The 19,608-nt window shown below is 38.1% G+C and overlaps 1 protein-coding gene across 10 annotated transcripts in view; it reads right to left on the bottom strand.

Annotated features, from left to right (window-relative positions):
* cadm2b (cell adhesion molecule 2b) overlaps positions 1-19,608 on the bottom strand; it is a 462,115-nt gene that overhangs the window by 105,514 nt on the left and 336,993 nt on the right. For all 10 annotated transcript variants that reach the window (XM_087283243.1, XM_087283248.1, XM_087283245.1 and 7 more), the window contains 1 exon segment: positions 13,169-13,318. In XM_087283243.1, coding sequence (XP_087139369.1) covers positions 13,169-13,318 — 150 coding nt within the window.

Raw genomic sequence — 19,608 nt, 5'->3', positions numbered from 1 at the left:
TCATTCTATAATCATTTCTGATAGATCATTTTAACACTGAAGAACGAACCACTAATCCTAAAAAATGAGTCAGCTTTGTATCACAGGAACAAATAACATTTTAAACCATATGAAAGCATAAAACTGCTCTTTTTGTAGCACTTTTTCTGTATTTCTGATCAAATTAACCAGTGTTGTTGAGAACAAGAGACCTGTTTAATAATAGAAAATCCTCTTGAATGCTCATGTCACACTTGGTTGCTGTTAACAGCACACAAATTGCTAAATGGCCTGAAATAAACTCATTTTTACATACTGCTGAATTTGACTGAAATTCTAGAGCACCCTTAGGACTGACACCTAAATAAAAAACGCAACACATTCTTTCTGTCCTTGCCTTCAACAAGAGCCAACACAACAAACAAACAGAAACAAACAAACAAACAAATAAACAAACAAACGCAATTTCTCCTTCTGTAAATGTGACGTCCTACAATCACCAAATCCACGTGCTGCTCATTCTATTATCATCATGCTCCAAATAATTATCTTAATTAACATCTGGCGTGGTTAATGTACGATTTGAAGCGGGCACTTCCCTCTACAAAATTACCAGTGTTACTTCGCCCTCAACAACAGCACATCTGTCCACTCCAAGGGAGGTGGATGAAGGACCGCTGCCAGTAGGGCATTATGTTGGCTGAACGTTGGCAGAATGTTGGCCAATCTTGCCAGCTTGCTCACTTCCTCCAATCTGTGTCAGTGTCACATCAAAACCCCCTCGACTGGTTTGTCTGTCCCTCGTGGTGACTAGTAGTGGCTGTGCCAAATTCAGTACCCTGGTGTTTGCAAACACGGAGCAGAAGAAAGCGCTCTACCCATGTACTGTGCGGTCTGGAATGCTTGCCAAAAACCAAAAGAATGTAGTTCACTTGGGAGATGTGAAAAGAAAACATGACAAATACAAATACAGTTGGTTTTGGTGCAAATCCTTGCAAATAAAAGGACTGGATGAGATTCAAGATTATTTTGATCAGTTTGTTGTGAGTTTTGAGAATATTATACTTTTATTTAGCAAGGACATACAGTAGTAATTTGAAACTTTTTATTTATCAAAAGAATCCAAAGAATATTGGATGCAGGTTATGTTACAGTATTCATTTACAGTGCACTGATCTAACTATTGGGTTATTTCATGTGACTAAGTTAAGGTTTGCGAGAAATCAAAATTCATTCATTCATTCATTCATTCATTCATTTTCCTTCAGCTTAGTCCCTTATACACTTGACAGTGCAAACCATTGCGCCACCTTGCCACCTATAATGTAACTACATAGAATGAAGTTTTTAAGAAATCTAAATTTACAATGTTTATTTTGCTAGCGGACATTGTTATTCTTTGGGTGAACAATTCAATTTTTAGTTTGCTACAAGAGAATGATATGCAAAAGGAAAACCTGCACCCTACTCACTATTCTACTGCAACTCCGTTCACGCAGACTTTAAGGTTCAGTTCAGAGGTTTAATAATTGAGATTTAGTTAGTATCCAATGGGACCAATGTGAGTAACCAAGCTCATATAATGACTATGATAAGCGCATGCAAAACAGGACTATGAAATAAAGTACAGCTGAATAATTCAACTCAGGCTTATTGGAAATAGGTGCTTCAGCTTAGATTTTCAACCCAGGCTCATTTTGATTACATACCCCTGTATACATTTCTGGAGAGCACCAAATACGTCCCAGGAGAAATGTTGTTTGCAGTTTTTCTTTTTGCGAATCCCCCAGAAGCCGCTGTGTACACTTTTTCACATCTCAAATTTTTCTTGTGTGCCATTCACGTCTGCTTTTCTGGTGTAAATCCACCAGAAGCCGCTGTCAACTAACTGACTGACTGACTGACTGACCAACCAACCAATCCCCGCTCTGCATCTCAAGTCAGCCATAGGTAGCTCTGGCTACATAATTTACTATCTGCAGAAATGTATATAAGGCTACACTTTCAGAAAAAGCCTTTGTTGTAAATTTTTGTAAAACCACAAAAATGCACTTGAATCTAGGTAATACAGAATGCCAAAACCCTTTATTCCTTTTCATGCTGATGATATAAAAAAAGAAAGAAAAAAAAAGAAATGGTTTCCATTTCTGCAACATACCGCAGGATAACAATTGCAAAAACTACTATGACAATGATCACTTCAGGTACTGATAATGTGCTTATTAAACTTAAACTTATAAATGTAAGTTTAAATTTAATTTTCTCTTTATTGCAATACCGAAAGCAGCAGCCGATAAGTTACCTCAGATCATGAAAATGAATTAATAATTAAACATGAGTTTAAAAATTAATGTTAGAAATGTGATTCAGTGCAAACCAATAACTATCAGTGTGCTATTCTGTGCTTTTAAATGGCTGTATTTAAATGTTTCTGTAGTGTTGCGTCTGGTGCAGATAGCCAAATTGCTTGCTGCTGAAATCTTATTGTGTCACGTGTTGTTAGGACATGATGTTACAATGTAAGCTGTAAAATATATGTACAATGTAAAATATATATTTTTTGCTAATTAAATAATACCCCATGTTAATTTGTATAACTCTAAGTCTGCATCTTATTTCAAGATTGAAATGAAATGCATTGTTTTCCACTAAGGCAACCAAGATTGCTAAAATATAATTGGATAAACTGGCAGCTGGTTGGTTATGCAGACCAAAAAAATTCTTACACTGAGTGCACATTTTCAAAAAAAAAAAAAAAAAAAGAATAGCTGAGTTTAGCATTGTTTAGCAATGTTGTTTAGAATAATATTTCTAAGGAAGATGCTTACGAACCAGCTTTTGGTAAAAACAAACAAATAATAGCCAAATAATAATATAATATTTTATAATATTTATAATATTTATATATTTTTTTCACAGACTTTTAAAGAGTGTCAAAATCTTGATGGTTCTGTGGGTCTCGTATATCAAATCTGATCTGTATTTTGTATTTTTAACAGGATTCGAGCCGGGTGATTGGCTGGGCCATTATACAGCTTTTCTTTCTCTGAAACCATTCCTTGGTTGTGTTTTGGATATTTGTTGTGCTGAAATGTCCACATGGTTTCATCTTCATCATCCTGCTAATGTAGATGTTAAACTGAAGCAGCTGATATTCAAATATAATGACGGAGGGCAGAGGGTTGCTGAAGAACTACTGAGAGATTTCAGCTGCTGTCTGGGCTTTCACCGCCTTTCTACACCCCTTTCTTAATGTGTTCGATACTGTTTCCTTGTGTCCTTTCATTTTAATATGCATACCTTAATTTGTAAACTAATTAGTTTTGTTGTCTTTGAACATATGGATTTCTTTGGTTGTTACCAACATCTGGTGAAATTTTCAAGTCAACAGCACCTTTAGAAATATATATATTTTTTTTTTGAGAAAAATGGTGATGTGTTCAATACTTATTCCTCCACTATATATGCTATGATATTATGGTATTTTCATGCTTTAGAAGTGTTAGAAACATACACACAACACCTTCAATCTAACCTCATGCTTGCCCTTGTTTCTTCCTTTAGTTATTAATAGTTTCAATTTCCTCATCTTCGTTACCTAACACCCAATGCCACTGCAGTAATATTCTAAATAGTGATGCACATTAAGACTGATGTGCATGTGTAGTAAATCCAGCAGCTCAAACTGTTTGATTCCAATGAACTGATAAAATACATACTTACAATGAAAAGCAAGTGGTTTTGCATAATGCATGAATGTAAATGAAATTATCACTTGGTGCTCAGTTAAGGTTAATGAATGCATAACAATTCCTATGTGTAAGTTACGGCGAGACTTGTCTTCTCATTGGAGAACTTCATTTGTATCTTTGTGGTGTTTTGTATATTTCCTAAAAGAAATAGTTCACCAGCTGGGTCATTTGGGATTTCTGTGTGGAGTTTGAATGTTCTCCTCGTGTTGTCATAGGTGCTCTGGATTCCTCCCACCATCCAAACAACACGCAACTTAAGTTAATTGACTAATCCAAATCGGCACCATAGACATGCTCCTAGTAAGTATTATCTCTTAAGAGCAATCACTGTCTGTTTATTGGTTACTACAGCAGAGGAGTTTTTGAGATAATAATAATTAATAATCCCTTACATTTATATAGCGCTTTTCTGGGCACTCAAAGCACTTTACTCAAAGGAGGGGAATCACCTCATCAGCATTCATCCTGGATAACACAACGGCTGCCATTTTGCGCCAGATCGCACATCACACACCAGCTGATTGGTGGAGAGGAGACAGAGTGATGAGGCTATAGAGTCCCCGTCACTATACTGGGGCATTAGGACCAACACAGACCGCAGGTTGGGAACCCCCTGCTGGCCTCACTAACACCACTTCCCATGTGGTCTCCCATCCATGTACTGACCTGCTTAGCTTCATTGGGTGACCATGTGAGAGTTGCAGAGAGCTAGCTGCCGGCTACCCGAGCTCTAAGGCCCTGTTTACACTGCCAGTTAAATGTGACCCAATTCCGATTTTTTGCTCATATGTGACACAGATCGGATCTGTTCTATGACTGTGTAAACACAAAAAAAACGCATGCATTTGGATATTCAGAGATCGGTTTCAGGCCTCCTTCATATGTGGAAATAAATCAGATATAGATCGGATATATGACAATGCGACTGTCATGTAAACAGGCAGATTGGATTTACTGAGGTATTTAGTTCTGTACATCATTAAACTTGCGACAATGTGGTGCTTCCCCACGGTTTAATGACAGAAAGAAGAGCGTGCGTGGAGATGCCGACACGGTAAACAACATCAGAGGAAACACAGAGGAAGAGCCACAATTTGCTCCCACCAGACCTGAGATCTCTCTCGTACCCACAAATTCCTCTGAATGGTGGAGGACATCATAAGCACAACTTGCCATGATGGCCCTTTTCCAGCTCCTCCTTAAAATCATTTTAAAGTTGGGCGAAGTTCGTGTTGGAACGTTTGCTTTTTGTCGCTATTAATACATGCACTGCGGGCTACACATAGAATAACTTTATTCTCTCCAACACCAGTGTACACACAGGTAAAGGCTACAGCTTCAACTACACACACACACACACACACACAAATACACATCAGGGCCATACCATTACATAAACTGCATGGGGGTAAATCTGGACTGAACCACTGCTTATTTTACACTTCGCATATTTCGCAAAGCTAAAAATAAGACAATTTCTTCCATCGTGGCTAGTCCCAGACAGCAGGTAGTAATCGGCCCGAGCTTGGCAACCCTTAGGCCCCTCTGGCTCCGACTCGGCATCGGCGAGTGTTATCCGGGCCGAGTATGGCCCGCAGCTCGCTCGCGCACATGCGCTTGTGATGCGACTGTAAAAAACTGGCCCGATTCCTGTTAACCATATCTTGCCCGAGTCTGTGTGTAGAGTCCGGGCTGCTTCTGGCATGGACTCGGCTTGTTTAACTGATGACAACAGTTTAAATTCTCATTTTATCTAGTAATTTGTTAGCTTCACGTTTAATGATAATTTGAGAAAATATCCATGGTACGACAGCAACAAAATAATAAAAATATTTTGAGTGGATGGTCGCAATGTTTAGACACAAACAAAACAATATTATTTATAAATGGATTATACATATCATCATGGCACAGATGCTAGAACCCGCCTTTATGCATGCACGACATCGTAAATTGTATGGCAAGTGTAAACGCATGAATTGGATATGGGTCACAATTAAAACAACGTGTAAACAGACAGGCAAACAAATAAGTAATAGGCAACAAATCGGAATTGGGCATCAAGACCTGACAGTGTAAACGGGGCCTTACTCCCCTCTCACCCTGCAAACGGGAGAGAGCCCCAGGCTCAAGGATATTATGAGCTCAGGGCTATCTCCCAGGACAGCATGCTAAACAAGCTTTATAATCAATCATCAGCTAAGTGTAATACCCCATTCACACAGTGTCACACCTGTTGCAGTGCCCTAGTTTGGACACTTGAGGGCACTTGTTTGTTTTGTAGTTTCACTTCATTTCCCATAATCCTTTGTATCACTGATTGTGTTATGTTACAGCTGTTTCGTGTTTGTTACTTTGGTCCTGTCTTTATAAACCCTCTTGTTCTCTGTTTTAGTTGCCTTAGGATTTTGTTAGTTCCTCACGTCTTGTATGTTTGTCTGGTTATCTAGTTTTTTGTATTACGATTATTCTTGGATTCCTGTTTGTGTTCGTTTTTGTTAGCACTTGTTAGCACTCCTACCCTGTCCTTGTATTTACCCGTTTTTGGATTTTTGCCAGTTCCTTCATCTGGTCATCTAGTTTTTGTATCTTGCTTATAGTTCCGTGCAAGATTTGGAAACCTTTGTCTCTTGGAAATCTGTCTTTTTGGATACCTTTTTCTTTTTGTTAATAAATTGCTGCACATGGATTTTTGCGTTTTGTTTGGTTCTCCCCCATTCGTGACACACGGAGCTTCAGCGTCAACCCTTGACAAAGGGCGTGTCTGAAGTCATAGCAGCGTCAGCCAATTAAATTAGTCAGCAATAGGCCAAATTAATAAAAACAACAATAACTAAAATAGTATTCAGACTCATTTTAACATCGGTCGCTTTTGGTGTTTGACATTTTTTCATTGGTCATTTTTTTTATTTATTTTTTTGGTTTCAAGAATAAGGTCCAAGATTTGAAATAAAGTTACACCAGATTGTATGTTTTGTTGTACAGCTGAACGCTGAAAGATATTTGTGTGCACTGGCCAAAGCTGATTAGCTGAAGTCACATTGAAGCGACAGCCAACAGAGGAATCCACTTGGTCTTAAAACCTTTTTCGATGGGTTAATTTTACTATTTATTATGGCACAGCAGTCAAAGTAGGGTAAATTATCTAATGAATAGGACATGAGCTCATTCATGTATATTCTAGACCTTTGTCAGTGAGGGGTGAGTCTTTCGAAATACCCCCCTTGGCTACCAGCCTGTGTCTTATATTACCAATTTCTGACAACACCTGATCTTGAATAAAGGAGATATTTAGCAGAATATGCACACTCCTATTTCCATACTGTAAAAATGAAGATAAATATTAACAGAATCTATGGGTGAACTATTTCTGTCAAAGCTGAAAGAATAACTCGGAGCTCCTCACAAATCCAATCTCAAGATTGTCAATTACAGTAAAATGTGAGCTGACATATAATCTCAGATCCACAGAGGAATCCAATGAAGAGAGAGAGAGAGAAAAAAAAACCTTTCAAAGCGCTGCTGTATCTCAAAAAAATATGACAGCAGTTGTTTGTGCTAGAAAAATAGAGCAAATACCTGCACATATAGAGAGATAATACATTATTTCAAACTCGCACTCTCCCACACATAAACACACGCAGTCGTAAATGTCAGTGATGGTGCTGCTCTCCACTGCAGACTAATGAAGCGACTTATTTTCATCAGACAAACAAAAGCCCTGCCGTTACTAACGTCAGATAACAAACGAAATCTACTTTCATCTCCTGCCTAAGTTCTGAAAAGATTTCAAGTCACTATAAAATCAAAAAATGACCCCCAAACAGTATGCTTTCTAAATGGATGTTTATAGTCTTATTGCGAATGATTCATCTGCACGGTATTTACTCAAAAATTCTGCATATTTCAATTAAAAACCTGCTCCATCTCTGAAATCACTTTTTCATCTGTTATGCTTGTGCATCAAGAGTTCTCGAGACTCAAACATCCAAAATCAGAATGTGAAAATGCATAACACCAATCTAGTGCCAATTAAAATCCCAGCCTTTCTTGTTGAGACCAAGGTTATTTTAAGATCATAACTACGCACTTGACTTGCCCTTGGATTGACGAGGTGAGAAAGAGCGAGATAGAGAATTGAGCCAGTGAAGCAATGGTAAAGTGTGAACTCTTTAGTATGTAAATCTGTACGAATTATGATGGATGGGTATATGAATAATTAATAGATATATGGTAAATGGATGTATGATGGAGAAAAGAATGTATGTATGCATGTATGGCTTGATGGGTTGATGTGTGTATGGATGGATGGATGGATGGATTGATGGATGGATGGATGAGTGGATGGATGGACAAGAAGAAAGAAGGATAGATGATCTGAAGGACGAATGGAATGAGGGATAAATAGATGGATATATGCATGCAATAATGAATGCATATATGGTAAATGGATAGATGGACAGAGAAATGAAGGATGGTGGATGGATGCATGGTTGGAGGGGTAAATGGACGGATATATACATTTAATAAAGAATGGCTAGATGCTAATAGCTGTATGAGTAGATGGACAGAAGGATAAACAAATGGAAAGAAGGATGAATGGATGGATGGATGGATGGATGGATGGATGGATGGATGGATGGATGGATGGATGGATGGATGGATGGATGGACAGATGGACGGACAGATGGATGGACAGACGGACGGCAATGGATGGATGGATGGATAGACAGATGGATGGACAGATAGATGGATAGGACAGATTAATAAGATGGATGAATGATAGGATGGATGGATGGATGGATATACAGATGGATGGACAAACATACAGATGTTTAAAATGATGGACTGATTGAGGGAGGTATACATGAATGGATATATGCATGTGTATGTGCAATGGATGGATATATGCATAATGAACAAATAGATTCTAAATAACTGTATGAGTAGATGGACAGAAGGATAAATGAATGGAAATGGTGATGGATGGATAAAATTATTGGTGGATCGATGGATAATGAATGGATATATCCTAAAAATCTGTATGAATAGATGGACGGAAGGAAAAATTAATGGATGGATGGAATGATAGGATAGACAGATTGATAGAATAATGGATAAATTGATTCATGGATGGATAGAATGATTAATGAATGAATGGATGGATTGATGGACTGACAGATGGATGGACAGACATATATGCAAAATGATGGAAAGAGGAATAAATGGATGGATATTTGCAAGTAATAATAAACATAGATGCTAAATAGCTGATGAATAGATCTACAGGAAGATAGATAAATAAAAAAATTGATGGATGGATGGATGGATGGATGGACAAACAGACAGATGTTGGCAGGAGGGAGGGAGGTATAAATGGATGGATTTATACATGTAATAATAAACAGATAGATGCTAAATAGCTGTATGAGTAGATGAACAGAAGGATATATGAATAGAAAGATAGATGGATGCATGGATGGATGGATGGATGGATGGATGGACAGACAAACAGATGGACAATCACACATATGTTCAAAATGATGGATGGAGGGAGGTGTAGATGGATGGATATATGCATGTAATGATGAACAAATACATGCTAAATATCTGTATGAGAATATGGACAGAACAGATAGATGGAAGGATGGAGGATGGAGGATGGATGGACAGATGGATGGATTGACAAGCAGTCAGACAGTTTGTTGTTTAGAAGCATAAACGGATGGATGGACAAACAAACAGACAGACAAATAGATTTTCAGAATGATGGATGGATAGAGGGAGATTGACAGATGAATTGAAAATGGACAGAGGATGGATGTATGGATGGACAAGCATAGACAGATAGATTACCAGAAGAATAGATGGGTGTACAAATGGATGGATGGATGGATGGATGGATGGATGGATGGATGGATTGACAAATGAATGGATAGATGGATGGTAAACAAACAAATGGATAGGAGGACAACAGATAAATTGATTGGATGAATGAAGAGTTTGAATGGACAGATGGATAGACAGATGAATGAATGAATGAATGAATGAATGAATGAATGAATGAATGAATGAATGAATGAATGATTGAATGAATGAATTAATGAATGAATGAACCAGAAGACAGATACAATAGATAAAGTATATGAGAAATAATCAGAAAGATTGATGGATGGACAGACAAAATAATGAATAAACGAAAAGTTTGATGAACAGATAAAGAAAACATCTGAATGGCTGGAAGCATAGATAAATTGATAGAAGTATAGATGGACAGATGAATGGAGAGATTGGCAGAAATAATGTTAGATGGATAGATGAAAAGTTTTATTTGAATAGATGTTCAAAAATCATCGTTCATTTGATTCACTTCCATAGCATTAAAGTCTATAGACAGCTTGTTTATATGCACAAGTCAGACTGATGCTGCATCTCTCTGTTTTCAGCATCTTGTGCCTTGCTTTCTTAAGATGCATCTTACGTTTTTAAGATGCCATGTCAAGTTAAAAGTAGTTCAGCTTTGAAAATGCACCCTGGGACTGCTGATTTGTGCTCCGTGCGGCTCTGCTCCATCTAGCTCTCTCTGAACACACAAACTTGTCCTGTGTGAACAGTTTCTGTAACAGTGGCTTATAAGTTGCCTGTAGCTCAGGTGGGACTAACACAGTGCCTGCAGACTAAAAGAAAGAAAAAAAACAGCAATTTGTCATTATGCTATTTCATTTGGTAATTAATCCATACCAGCAATTTATGTATGTAGGCCATAGAACAGATTTAAGAGGAACACTCACTCCACTTTTGTTTGGAAATAGCCACATTTTACAAGTCTTCAAGAGCTTAACAGTTGGATTTTACCAGTCTGACAGGAGCACTATTAGCTTAGCTTGGCATAGATCATTGAATTAAATTAGACCATTAGCATTTTGTTCAGAAATGTAAAAATCAAAAAAGTTTTGATAATTTTCCTATTTAAGGCTTGACTACTGTAGTTAGATCTTGTAATAAGGCTGATGAAATATTAAAAGCTCCTATTTTCTAAGTCAATATGGCTGAGAATGAGAGTATACCCGGAAAGTATTCATAGTGCTTCACTTTTTCCACATTATTTTATGGTACGGCCTGTCTAAAATGAATTAAATATGTTTATTTCCTCAGAATTCTATACACAATATTCCATAATGACAATGTGAAAAAATAATTTTTGAAATATTAAAAATGAAAAACCTGAAAAATCACATGTACAGAAGTATTCACAGCCTATGCCGTGTAGCTCTAAATTGAGCTCAGGTCCATTCTGTTTCCACTGATTATTCTTAAGATGTTTCAGCAGCTTAATTGGAGTTCACCTGTGGTAAATTCAGTTTATTGGACATGATTTGAAAAGGCGTACACCTGTCCGTATAAGATCCCAGGGTTGACAGTGCATGTCAAAGCACAAACCAAGCATGAAGACAAAGGGATTGTCTGTAGACCTCCGAGACAGGATTGTCTTGAACCACAAGGCTGGGGAAGGTTACAGAAAAATAAATCTGCTGTTCCAATGAATGTTCCAATGAGCACAGTGGCCTCCATCATCCGTAAGTAGAAGATGTTTGGAACCACCAGGACTCTTCCTAGAGCTGGCCGGCCATCTAAACTGAGTGATCGGGGGAGAAAGGCCTTAGTCAGTGAAGTGATCGATAACTCTGTCACTCTGTCTGAGCTCCAGCGTTTTTCTGTGGAGAGAGGACAACCTTACAGAAGGACAACCATCTGTGCAGCAATCCACCAATCAGGCCTGTACAGTAGAGTAGTCTGACGGAAGCCATTCCCCACCTGGAATTTGCCAAAAGGCATCTGAAGGACCCTCAGATCATAAGAAACAAAATTCTCTGGTCTGACAAATCGAAACTTAAACACTTTGGAGTGAATGCCAGGCGTTATGTTTGGAGAAAACCAGGTTCATTACCAGACTAATACATCCCTACAGGGAAGCATGGTGGTGTGGGGATGTTTTTCAGCAGCAGGAACTGGAAGACTAGTCAGGATAAAGGGAAAGATGAATGCAGCAATGTACAGAGACATCCTGAATGAAGACCTGCTTCAGAGTGCTCTTGACCTCAAGACTGAGGTGCATCTTCCAGCAAGACTATGACCCAGAACACACCACTAAAATATTAATGGAGTGGCTTCACAACAACTCGGTGAATGTCCTTGTGTGGCCCAGCCAGAGCCCAGACCTAAATCCTATTGAACAACTCTGGAGAGATCTAAAAATAGCTGTACACTGTCGCATCCCATCCAACCTGATAGAGCTTGAGAGGTGCTGCAAATAGGAATGGGCAAAAATTACCAAAGGTGTGCCAAGCTTGTGGCATCATATTCAAAAAGACTTGAGGCTGTAATTGCGATTTTTCAGGTTTCATATTTATAATAAATTTGCAACAATTTCAGAAAAATCTTTTTTCACATTGTCATTATGGGGTATTTTGTGTAGAAATTTAAGGACATACATTAATTTAATCCATTTTGGAATAAAGTTGTAACATAAAAAATGTGGAAAAAGTCAAGGGCTTTGAATATTTTCCAGATGCACTGTATACTCTCATTCTGGTGTAATAATCTAGGGACTTTGCTGCTGTACCATGGCTAAAGCCGTGGCGCAATGAGGCGCAATGAGATTACACAGCACCCTTGCCTAGCTCCCTAGCTCGGGACTATTTTCAGGCACAGCGTAATATCACTGTATCTCTTGCAGCAATATCAGGACAACAACGTTCCTTGAAAGTTACGTTCCTTGGATGTCATGAAAATATAGTTCCTAGACTTTTTTGAGCTAGAAAAAAAGCAATGTTTCAATTTCTGTCTCTCTTTGTGCACAATGTGAATACAGAGGTGTCAAGCTTTATGCTAATGATGTAATCCAATTTAATGATCTATGCTAAGCTAAGCTACCAGACCCATAGATCAACTAAATGAACTAAAAAAATGGTAAAACTCAACCTTTTAAATCTAGATGACTTTTAATATGAGCCTGTTAAAAAAAAAAATAGTGGCGTGTTCCTTTAAATTAGTATAAAGCACTTTAGTCTGCAGTAGGAAGCCATAAAATCAGTTGTAAACACACTGTTGTGTGTTGAGTGCATATCCCGGAAGACTTACAGAGCAACACTTCATCCGTCACCACTAGAGAACCTTTAATGATGCTAAATTGCTTTTGTTATTGCAGTGCTGATGTGGATGCTATGAATCGAACAATTGATTGGTTTGTTTGTTTGCCCGGCTCATCTGAGAGAGCTAGAGAAAGAGAGAGCAAACACATGGATGCTTAGTCTCATTAGTCTTGAGCCCGAACTCATCCTTACACAGCAGATTTCCTCTCGACCCGACCCAGTAACCCACTCTGGTTCAGCTGCACGCTCAACACACCAGACTGATTTACAGCAGCCCACACTCACCTTTCTTGTCCCCAAAGAAGAGGGTCTGTTGTGCTGGATTTGACCACTGGAGGGAGGTGTTATCATTATAATCCACTCGGCAGGTCATGTTTGCCGTGCTGCCCTCAACCACCGTCACATTCTGGGTGATGGGGAACTGAGCCTGACTACCTGCAGAGAGATAGACAGGGGGAGAGAAAGACAGAGACAGGTTTATAAACAAACCACTGTTACACAGGAAAGGTGACAGAGGAGAAAAGTACTTCTGGGAAAACTGCTCTCAATAAAGTGACTCGTTCCAAATAAGGGTAGTGTTGTTAACTATGTTATACAATACAAATTTTCAGTTTCCAGTATTGGTTAATACAGAATTCTAAGCAGTGTTGAAGAAGCTACTTTATTGTAGCTAAACAAAATGCTAATCAATGCTAAGTAGCTGCTTTACAGTCAGGTTACTGCATTGACGATAAAGAACGAAATGCTGTATATGATCTAATATGTAAATGTACTTCTTAAAGTTAGCATGGAACATAAATTAGGTTTGCTCTTTTTTTCCTTATCATTACTGAAAAGGTTGCTGAAGTGAAAAATGAAATGCAGGCCAAATGCATCACAATAATATACACAAATAATAATGAGCCATGGTTGACCCATGCTCAAACAAACCCTGTCATTGAACAGCCACAAAGCCAAGAAGAACAAAATCTGGTGTGTCCTGTTTTTGTTTTATGAGGCCGTCTTAAAGTGTGAGCGGTTTCACTTTCTCCAGGGAGCTCGCAATCGCTCGTGTGTGCGTCTATAGTTGAAATAACGAACTTTTAATAACTAATGTGCACGTGATTATTGAAGTGCTTCTGACATCTGATCCTTTCAGAAATAGACAAATGCGAGAGTGAAGCGCGAAAAAAACAAAGGAGAAGCCTGATAAAACAAAGAAGCAAATGATTCTTTCAGCAACCTAATCCATAAACAAACTGCCACCTTTAACTATTATCATCACCTTTTGGACTATTGTAAACTCGCAATGACAGAATTATTTTCTAACAAGAGGTTACATGTGCCGGTAAAGAATAAGGATACAGATGAGAGGTTTGCACAGACTGTGGGCTACATGTTGCCTGTTGTTTTTGAATCCAAATAAGGACTAAATGTCTGCTGTGTGTAGTTTTTCTGTAATTATTGCATATCAAAGACAGTCTCTAGGGTCTGTATGTGTTCATATGTGCTGCATTTATTTATTATATATAATTACAGACGTTACAGTAGGCTATTTTTACATTGATCTGCAGTTATGATCAAATTATGTTCATTGAAAAGTTATATATTGAACATGAATGCACAAGTATTTATGTGTATAAAGCATCTTTTTTTGTGAGAAGTGCTTCTCATATGATACGTGAACGACCTGTTAAGCTTTACTTTGAGCAAGATTTCCTTACGTGAGAATAACGTTGACTTAAACTTTCTGTCGTACACCACGCCCACCCCATTGTTACCCTTTTGGCAGTGGAAATGCAAGCTTGAAAGAGTTGACCTGTACCACACCGGTCAGTGGAAATGCGCCATTAGATTGTTTTTGTAAGTAATTATGAACACTCAACAATGATGGGGTTTAACAGCCTGATCTCATGACTTATCTTTACGTTTGTCGGGTTAGTGTATGAAGTCGTACGAGTTCTGTTGTACAAAAAATGTCCCATTTTAAAAAGGAGGCATTGTACCCAACCCTGCCTCTAAACCCAACTACCCCTTCACGGGCACGCGCAAAACGAGGGGCAGGGGTAAGGGGAAGGGCTAAGGGGTAGAATTGGGATTGGGCCCTAGTCTGCATAAAGGGCATGGTCACTTGAGTGACAGCTAGGTCTCGCTGGTTGTTGTCACTTCACCTCAGCACTCAGCATATACATCGCATTTTTGTTTTGTTTATGTGACTTTACACAGACTGTTGCTATTTGGAATTATTTCTTACAATGATGTGGCATGCTGTGTGAACTTAATTGTGTTTACAAACCAATCACGTGGCCTCCGTTTCCCAGGTCAGTGAAATTATATACCTATATATCATATCTATAAATGTATTTGTTTTATTTAAGATCATTTATCATTTACATTTTTCTTTAGAACTTGAATACAGATAGATTATCTGTAGGCTATAGAACAGTCATTTGAAACGTTGTCATAGAGTGCCTGCCTGGATTTCATAAATTTACTAACACCGACTATATTTTAAGTGTTTGGAAAGTATTCACGTTTTCCTCCTTTAGAAAAACGTCAAAAGAACAGTGCTTAGTGGCTCAATGTATTACAACAGTATTTTTAAAAGTTTAAACACTTTATAGATATAGTATACAACCAAGCACATGTGGTCAGAACACAAACAAGGTGATGAAGTATTAAGCATTTCTCCCAAAGAAAAGCCAGTTCAAGCAGAATGCTAGAAGGCATCTGTAGCTCCTTTCACGCTCCGCCTCTTTTTTTTTTTTTTGTTAACTACTGTTTATTGAGTTTTTCAGGAAACAATATAAAACGGAAAGAAAAAAAAAGTGTAAATTTAAAACCCACACCCACCCATCCCACCCCTGGTAGACTTCAAAAGTATAAAATAATAATAATAATAATAATAATAATAATAATAATAAATATATAAACAAATCAAATAATTTTACAAAGGAATTTTACAAAGACTTCAAAAAGGATGACACAACATCGAAGGCTGAACGCCATATACTGACAGTTTTCATATTAACACCATGTATGCGGGTAGTTGAGAGTTCCATCGAGAGAATGTCCAACAAATAAACAGTCCAGGTTCGTCTGTCCATAGTATGAGAAGGATTCCAGCGGTTGACCAGCAATTTTTTTGCTGCTGTGAGAGTAGTTAACAAAAGACATCTTTGTTGAAAGGACAAAGTAAGGTCCCAAAAGTCATTCATGAAAAAATGAAGTGAAGTCAAACATATCTGAGTTCCCAACAAATATGATAAATTCTGTGAGAGCTGAGTCCAGAAAGGAGACAGAAAGGGACATTTCCAAAAGAAATGTAACAAAGTGCCTAAAGATCCTTGTAAACAGAGATTACAATTAGAAGAAGATGAGAGGTTCATATAAAAACGTTTCTTTGGAGTCAAGTAGAACCTATGCAGCAATTTTCCAGTGTATAATTTGGTGATTAGGATTTCTAGAAGACATTTTAAACCTCTCCCATACCTGATCTGAAAATAAAACGTGTACATCCTCATTAGGGTCCTTAGCCCAAACAGTTGTGATAGGTAGATGTTTGTATGAATGCTCAAGAAGAAAGATATAGATAACTGAAGCAGAGGAGGGAGACTTGTCAGAAGGAAGGATTAATTTACGTAATGGGTGAATAGATAGTTGAGAGTTCCAAGGTACCCCATAAGCCAGATGAGCTGATCTGATGCGCAGAAACATAAAAAAAGAAGGTGCCTGGCAAATTATATTGAGTTTTAAGGTTCTGGAAGGATTTTAAACCATTGTCATCATAGATATCTCCTAAAGTGTTTACTTTATTATGAGACCGTGCGGACAATGAAATGGAGTAATTCACGCTCCGCCTCTTTACCCTTGTTTGGTGCGATGATGCGTGAACAAAATAATGATAGTTGGCCTAGCCTTCTTGTAGCTTCTTTTGCAATCTTCAGAAACCTATGGGTGAGGTCACAGATACTACGTCCATATATGTAACAGTCTATGGATTTACAACACCTTATTGTGTCACACTCAGTGTGAAAATCCATAAAACACTGTTGAAGATCCATAGTTCTCTCACGGTCGTATTTTATTATTTGCCATATATCCTTATTATTACAAGCATAACTGACAGTAACTGTATTTCAGTCTACAGTGGTTTAACAATGCTTATTTGTAATGACTTTACGACCTTTCATAACTTATTGAGTAGTTAGGTTTCAGGAACAACTAAATTGCTCCAGCAGTAGTTAGGTTCTACTGAATGCTACATACTGTAAGAGCGTGTTAAACTTGTTAAGCTCAAAATGATGGATTACTGCACACATTTAGCACAGCGTTTGGGTATAGAAAGCGAAACAATGGTGTATGTCTTTGTTTCTCTCTCTCTCTTTCTGTTCATTCTGACTTGGGATCAGCAGTAATTGGTAGCACGGCCTAATTAGAGCTAGTCATGTTCGGCAAGGGAGACACTGCCACTGCAGCTGGGTGGTAAATTGACACATAATCCAGACTATGGTGGGTCTTCGATCCGAGTTAGCGACTGTCTCGTGTCTCATCTGGGAAAGGGGGATGGAAAGTGTGTGTGTAAGGGGCATAGGGGACATCCAAGCCAGGCTTAATCACCCAGTCTCAGTGGATTCTGCTCGGACTTATTTCCGCATTTGTTTTTCTTGTCTTGCTGAAAAGTCTCCTAATTGCATTCCGGCTGCATCTCAGCTCAGTCTTTCTTTGTTTTTTTAAAAGCCCGTATTCAGTTTAGGAAAAAATCACAATTTTATACCATCATCGCAGTGTTCTAAGGTGAAGGGTGTACATTTTTATATTTATTTCACTTTCTGTACAATCAGTTATATTTGGAAATATTTTAACACTTTAAAATGACTGGTTTCTATCATGACTGGTTTTCTACAGCGAAATGAACTGCCAACTTATCCAGCATATGTTTTACACAGCGACTGCCCTTCCAGCTGCAACCCATCACTGAGAAACACCCATACACACTCATTCACACATTGTTACGGCTCAGTATCTGTGCCTGTGTGTGTTTTGTATTTTTTTCTCTTTCTCCCTCCTTCTCTACCTATCAATTTCTTTAGGTCCGCCCAGCTCATCTACCTATTGACCAAGCTAGATGCCAGTCATCATTACCATTTGCGATGACATCATCATTGACCAATCACAAGCAGACTTCCCTACTTTAAAAGGAAGCCGGTGCAGTCGAAAGCTAGCTTGCTTTTTGCATGCTCACTGTTGTGTGTTTGCCATGTTGGTTGACTGTGTGTTTTGCTGGATAGCTGGATTATGTGATAGTTTCTTGTGCTATGTGTGTTATAATCATTTGTGCTGAAATCAATCTTTAAAAGTGTTCTAATTGTGTATTCCCTCTGATTACCAGATATACGACATCCATGGGATTCGAGGAACAGGGTAGATGTCACGTGACCTACATGTTGCTACACGTAGGAGATACCAATGTATTATACACACTAGTTTAGAAGTGTGCGTCACTAATTGTAAGTTTTGTTTGTGTTTAGAAGTGTAGTTTAGATGGGGCGTGAAAACGCTGAAGACTTTTCATTCTCTTTCTTTTATTAGATAGTATAGAGATTGTGGTTTCTAGTTAGAGCTGTGTTTTGTTATATTATTTTCTTTTCTTTGGCGCCACTTTTGTTCCTCCTCCCCTTTATTACAACCATTTATTTATTCTTGTTTTCTTTATTTTGTATATACTTTGTTTATCAGTTATCCACTTTGTAAAATAAACACTTATTTTGGCATAATTTGGTTGTTTGTCTGGTCCATTGCCGCCACCATTCATAAAGAGTCATAAGTTTTAAATGTTGCTTTAACCCTAGTGTTTCCATCTTAATGAACCGTAACACACATACACTCCAGACTATTTAGCTTACTCTATTCACCTATACCACATGTCTTTGGACTTGTAGGGGAAACCGTGCGAAGCACCTGTAGGAAGCCCACACGAACACGGGGAGAACATGCAAACTCCATACAGAAATGCCAACTGACCCAGCTGAGGCTCAAACCAGCAAACTTTATTAGAGACTGTTCACTTCAGCGTGCAAGTTTCTTCAGCTTGCACCCATATAGTGGAGGACCTATGATGTCAATTTGTCTCCAAAACCCTGTAAGTGAGCAGTGGTGTAAATTACTTAAGTAAATGGACTTTGTTACTTTACTTAAGTATTTTTTTGGCTACTTTGTACTTGTACTGAGTATTAAAAATTATAAGCCACTTTTACTCTTTACTTGACTACATTTTTGGTTGAATATATGTACTCTTTACTCCACTACATTTGAACGGACGCCTATAGTTACTCGTTACATTGTTATTGTGCGCGACAAGTTGGCATCTCTATCTACCATGGCTAATTTGTTGGGCGGACGAGGCGATATCGCCATCTGCAGGGTGCTGAAGGTACTGTATGCTATTTATGAGCTAAATCACGTGAACGTGAATTAGCAGCTTGCCAAATACCAGGGGTTTAATTAGCGACATGGCTGCAGCAAATGATGAAGCCGAAGTCTGCACATCAAGCAGTGCCAGCACTGATGACCATTCATGGCCTTATCTGAAAGAAATGTTTTCATTTGCCGATATGCAGAATCTCTCTTACAGAATGCAGTGTCTTTGTTTGCCACAAAAATAAGTGCTTTTAATAATTTATCGTAAAATTTGAGAAAACACATTGAAGTAAGAGTCTATTTAATGTTAATTTAATGTGAATTAA

This window comes from Danio rerio, chromosome 15 (assembly GCF_052040795.2).
Source record: "Danio rerio strain M-AB ecotype USA chromosome 15, GRCz13ab, whole genome shotgun sequence".
In the NCBI taxonomy this organism is placed as follows: domain Eukaryota; kingdom Metazoa; phylum Chordata; class Actinopteri; order Cypriniformes; family Danionidae; genus Danio; species Danio rerio.
The sequence above is the reverse complement of the archived record's forward strand: the minus strand, read 5'-3'. Positions and strand labels throughout refer to the sequence as shown.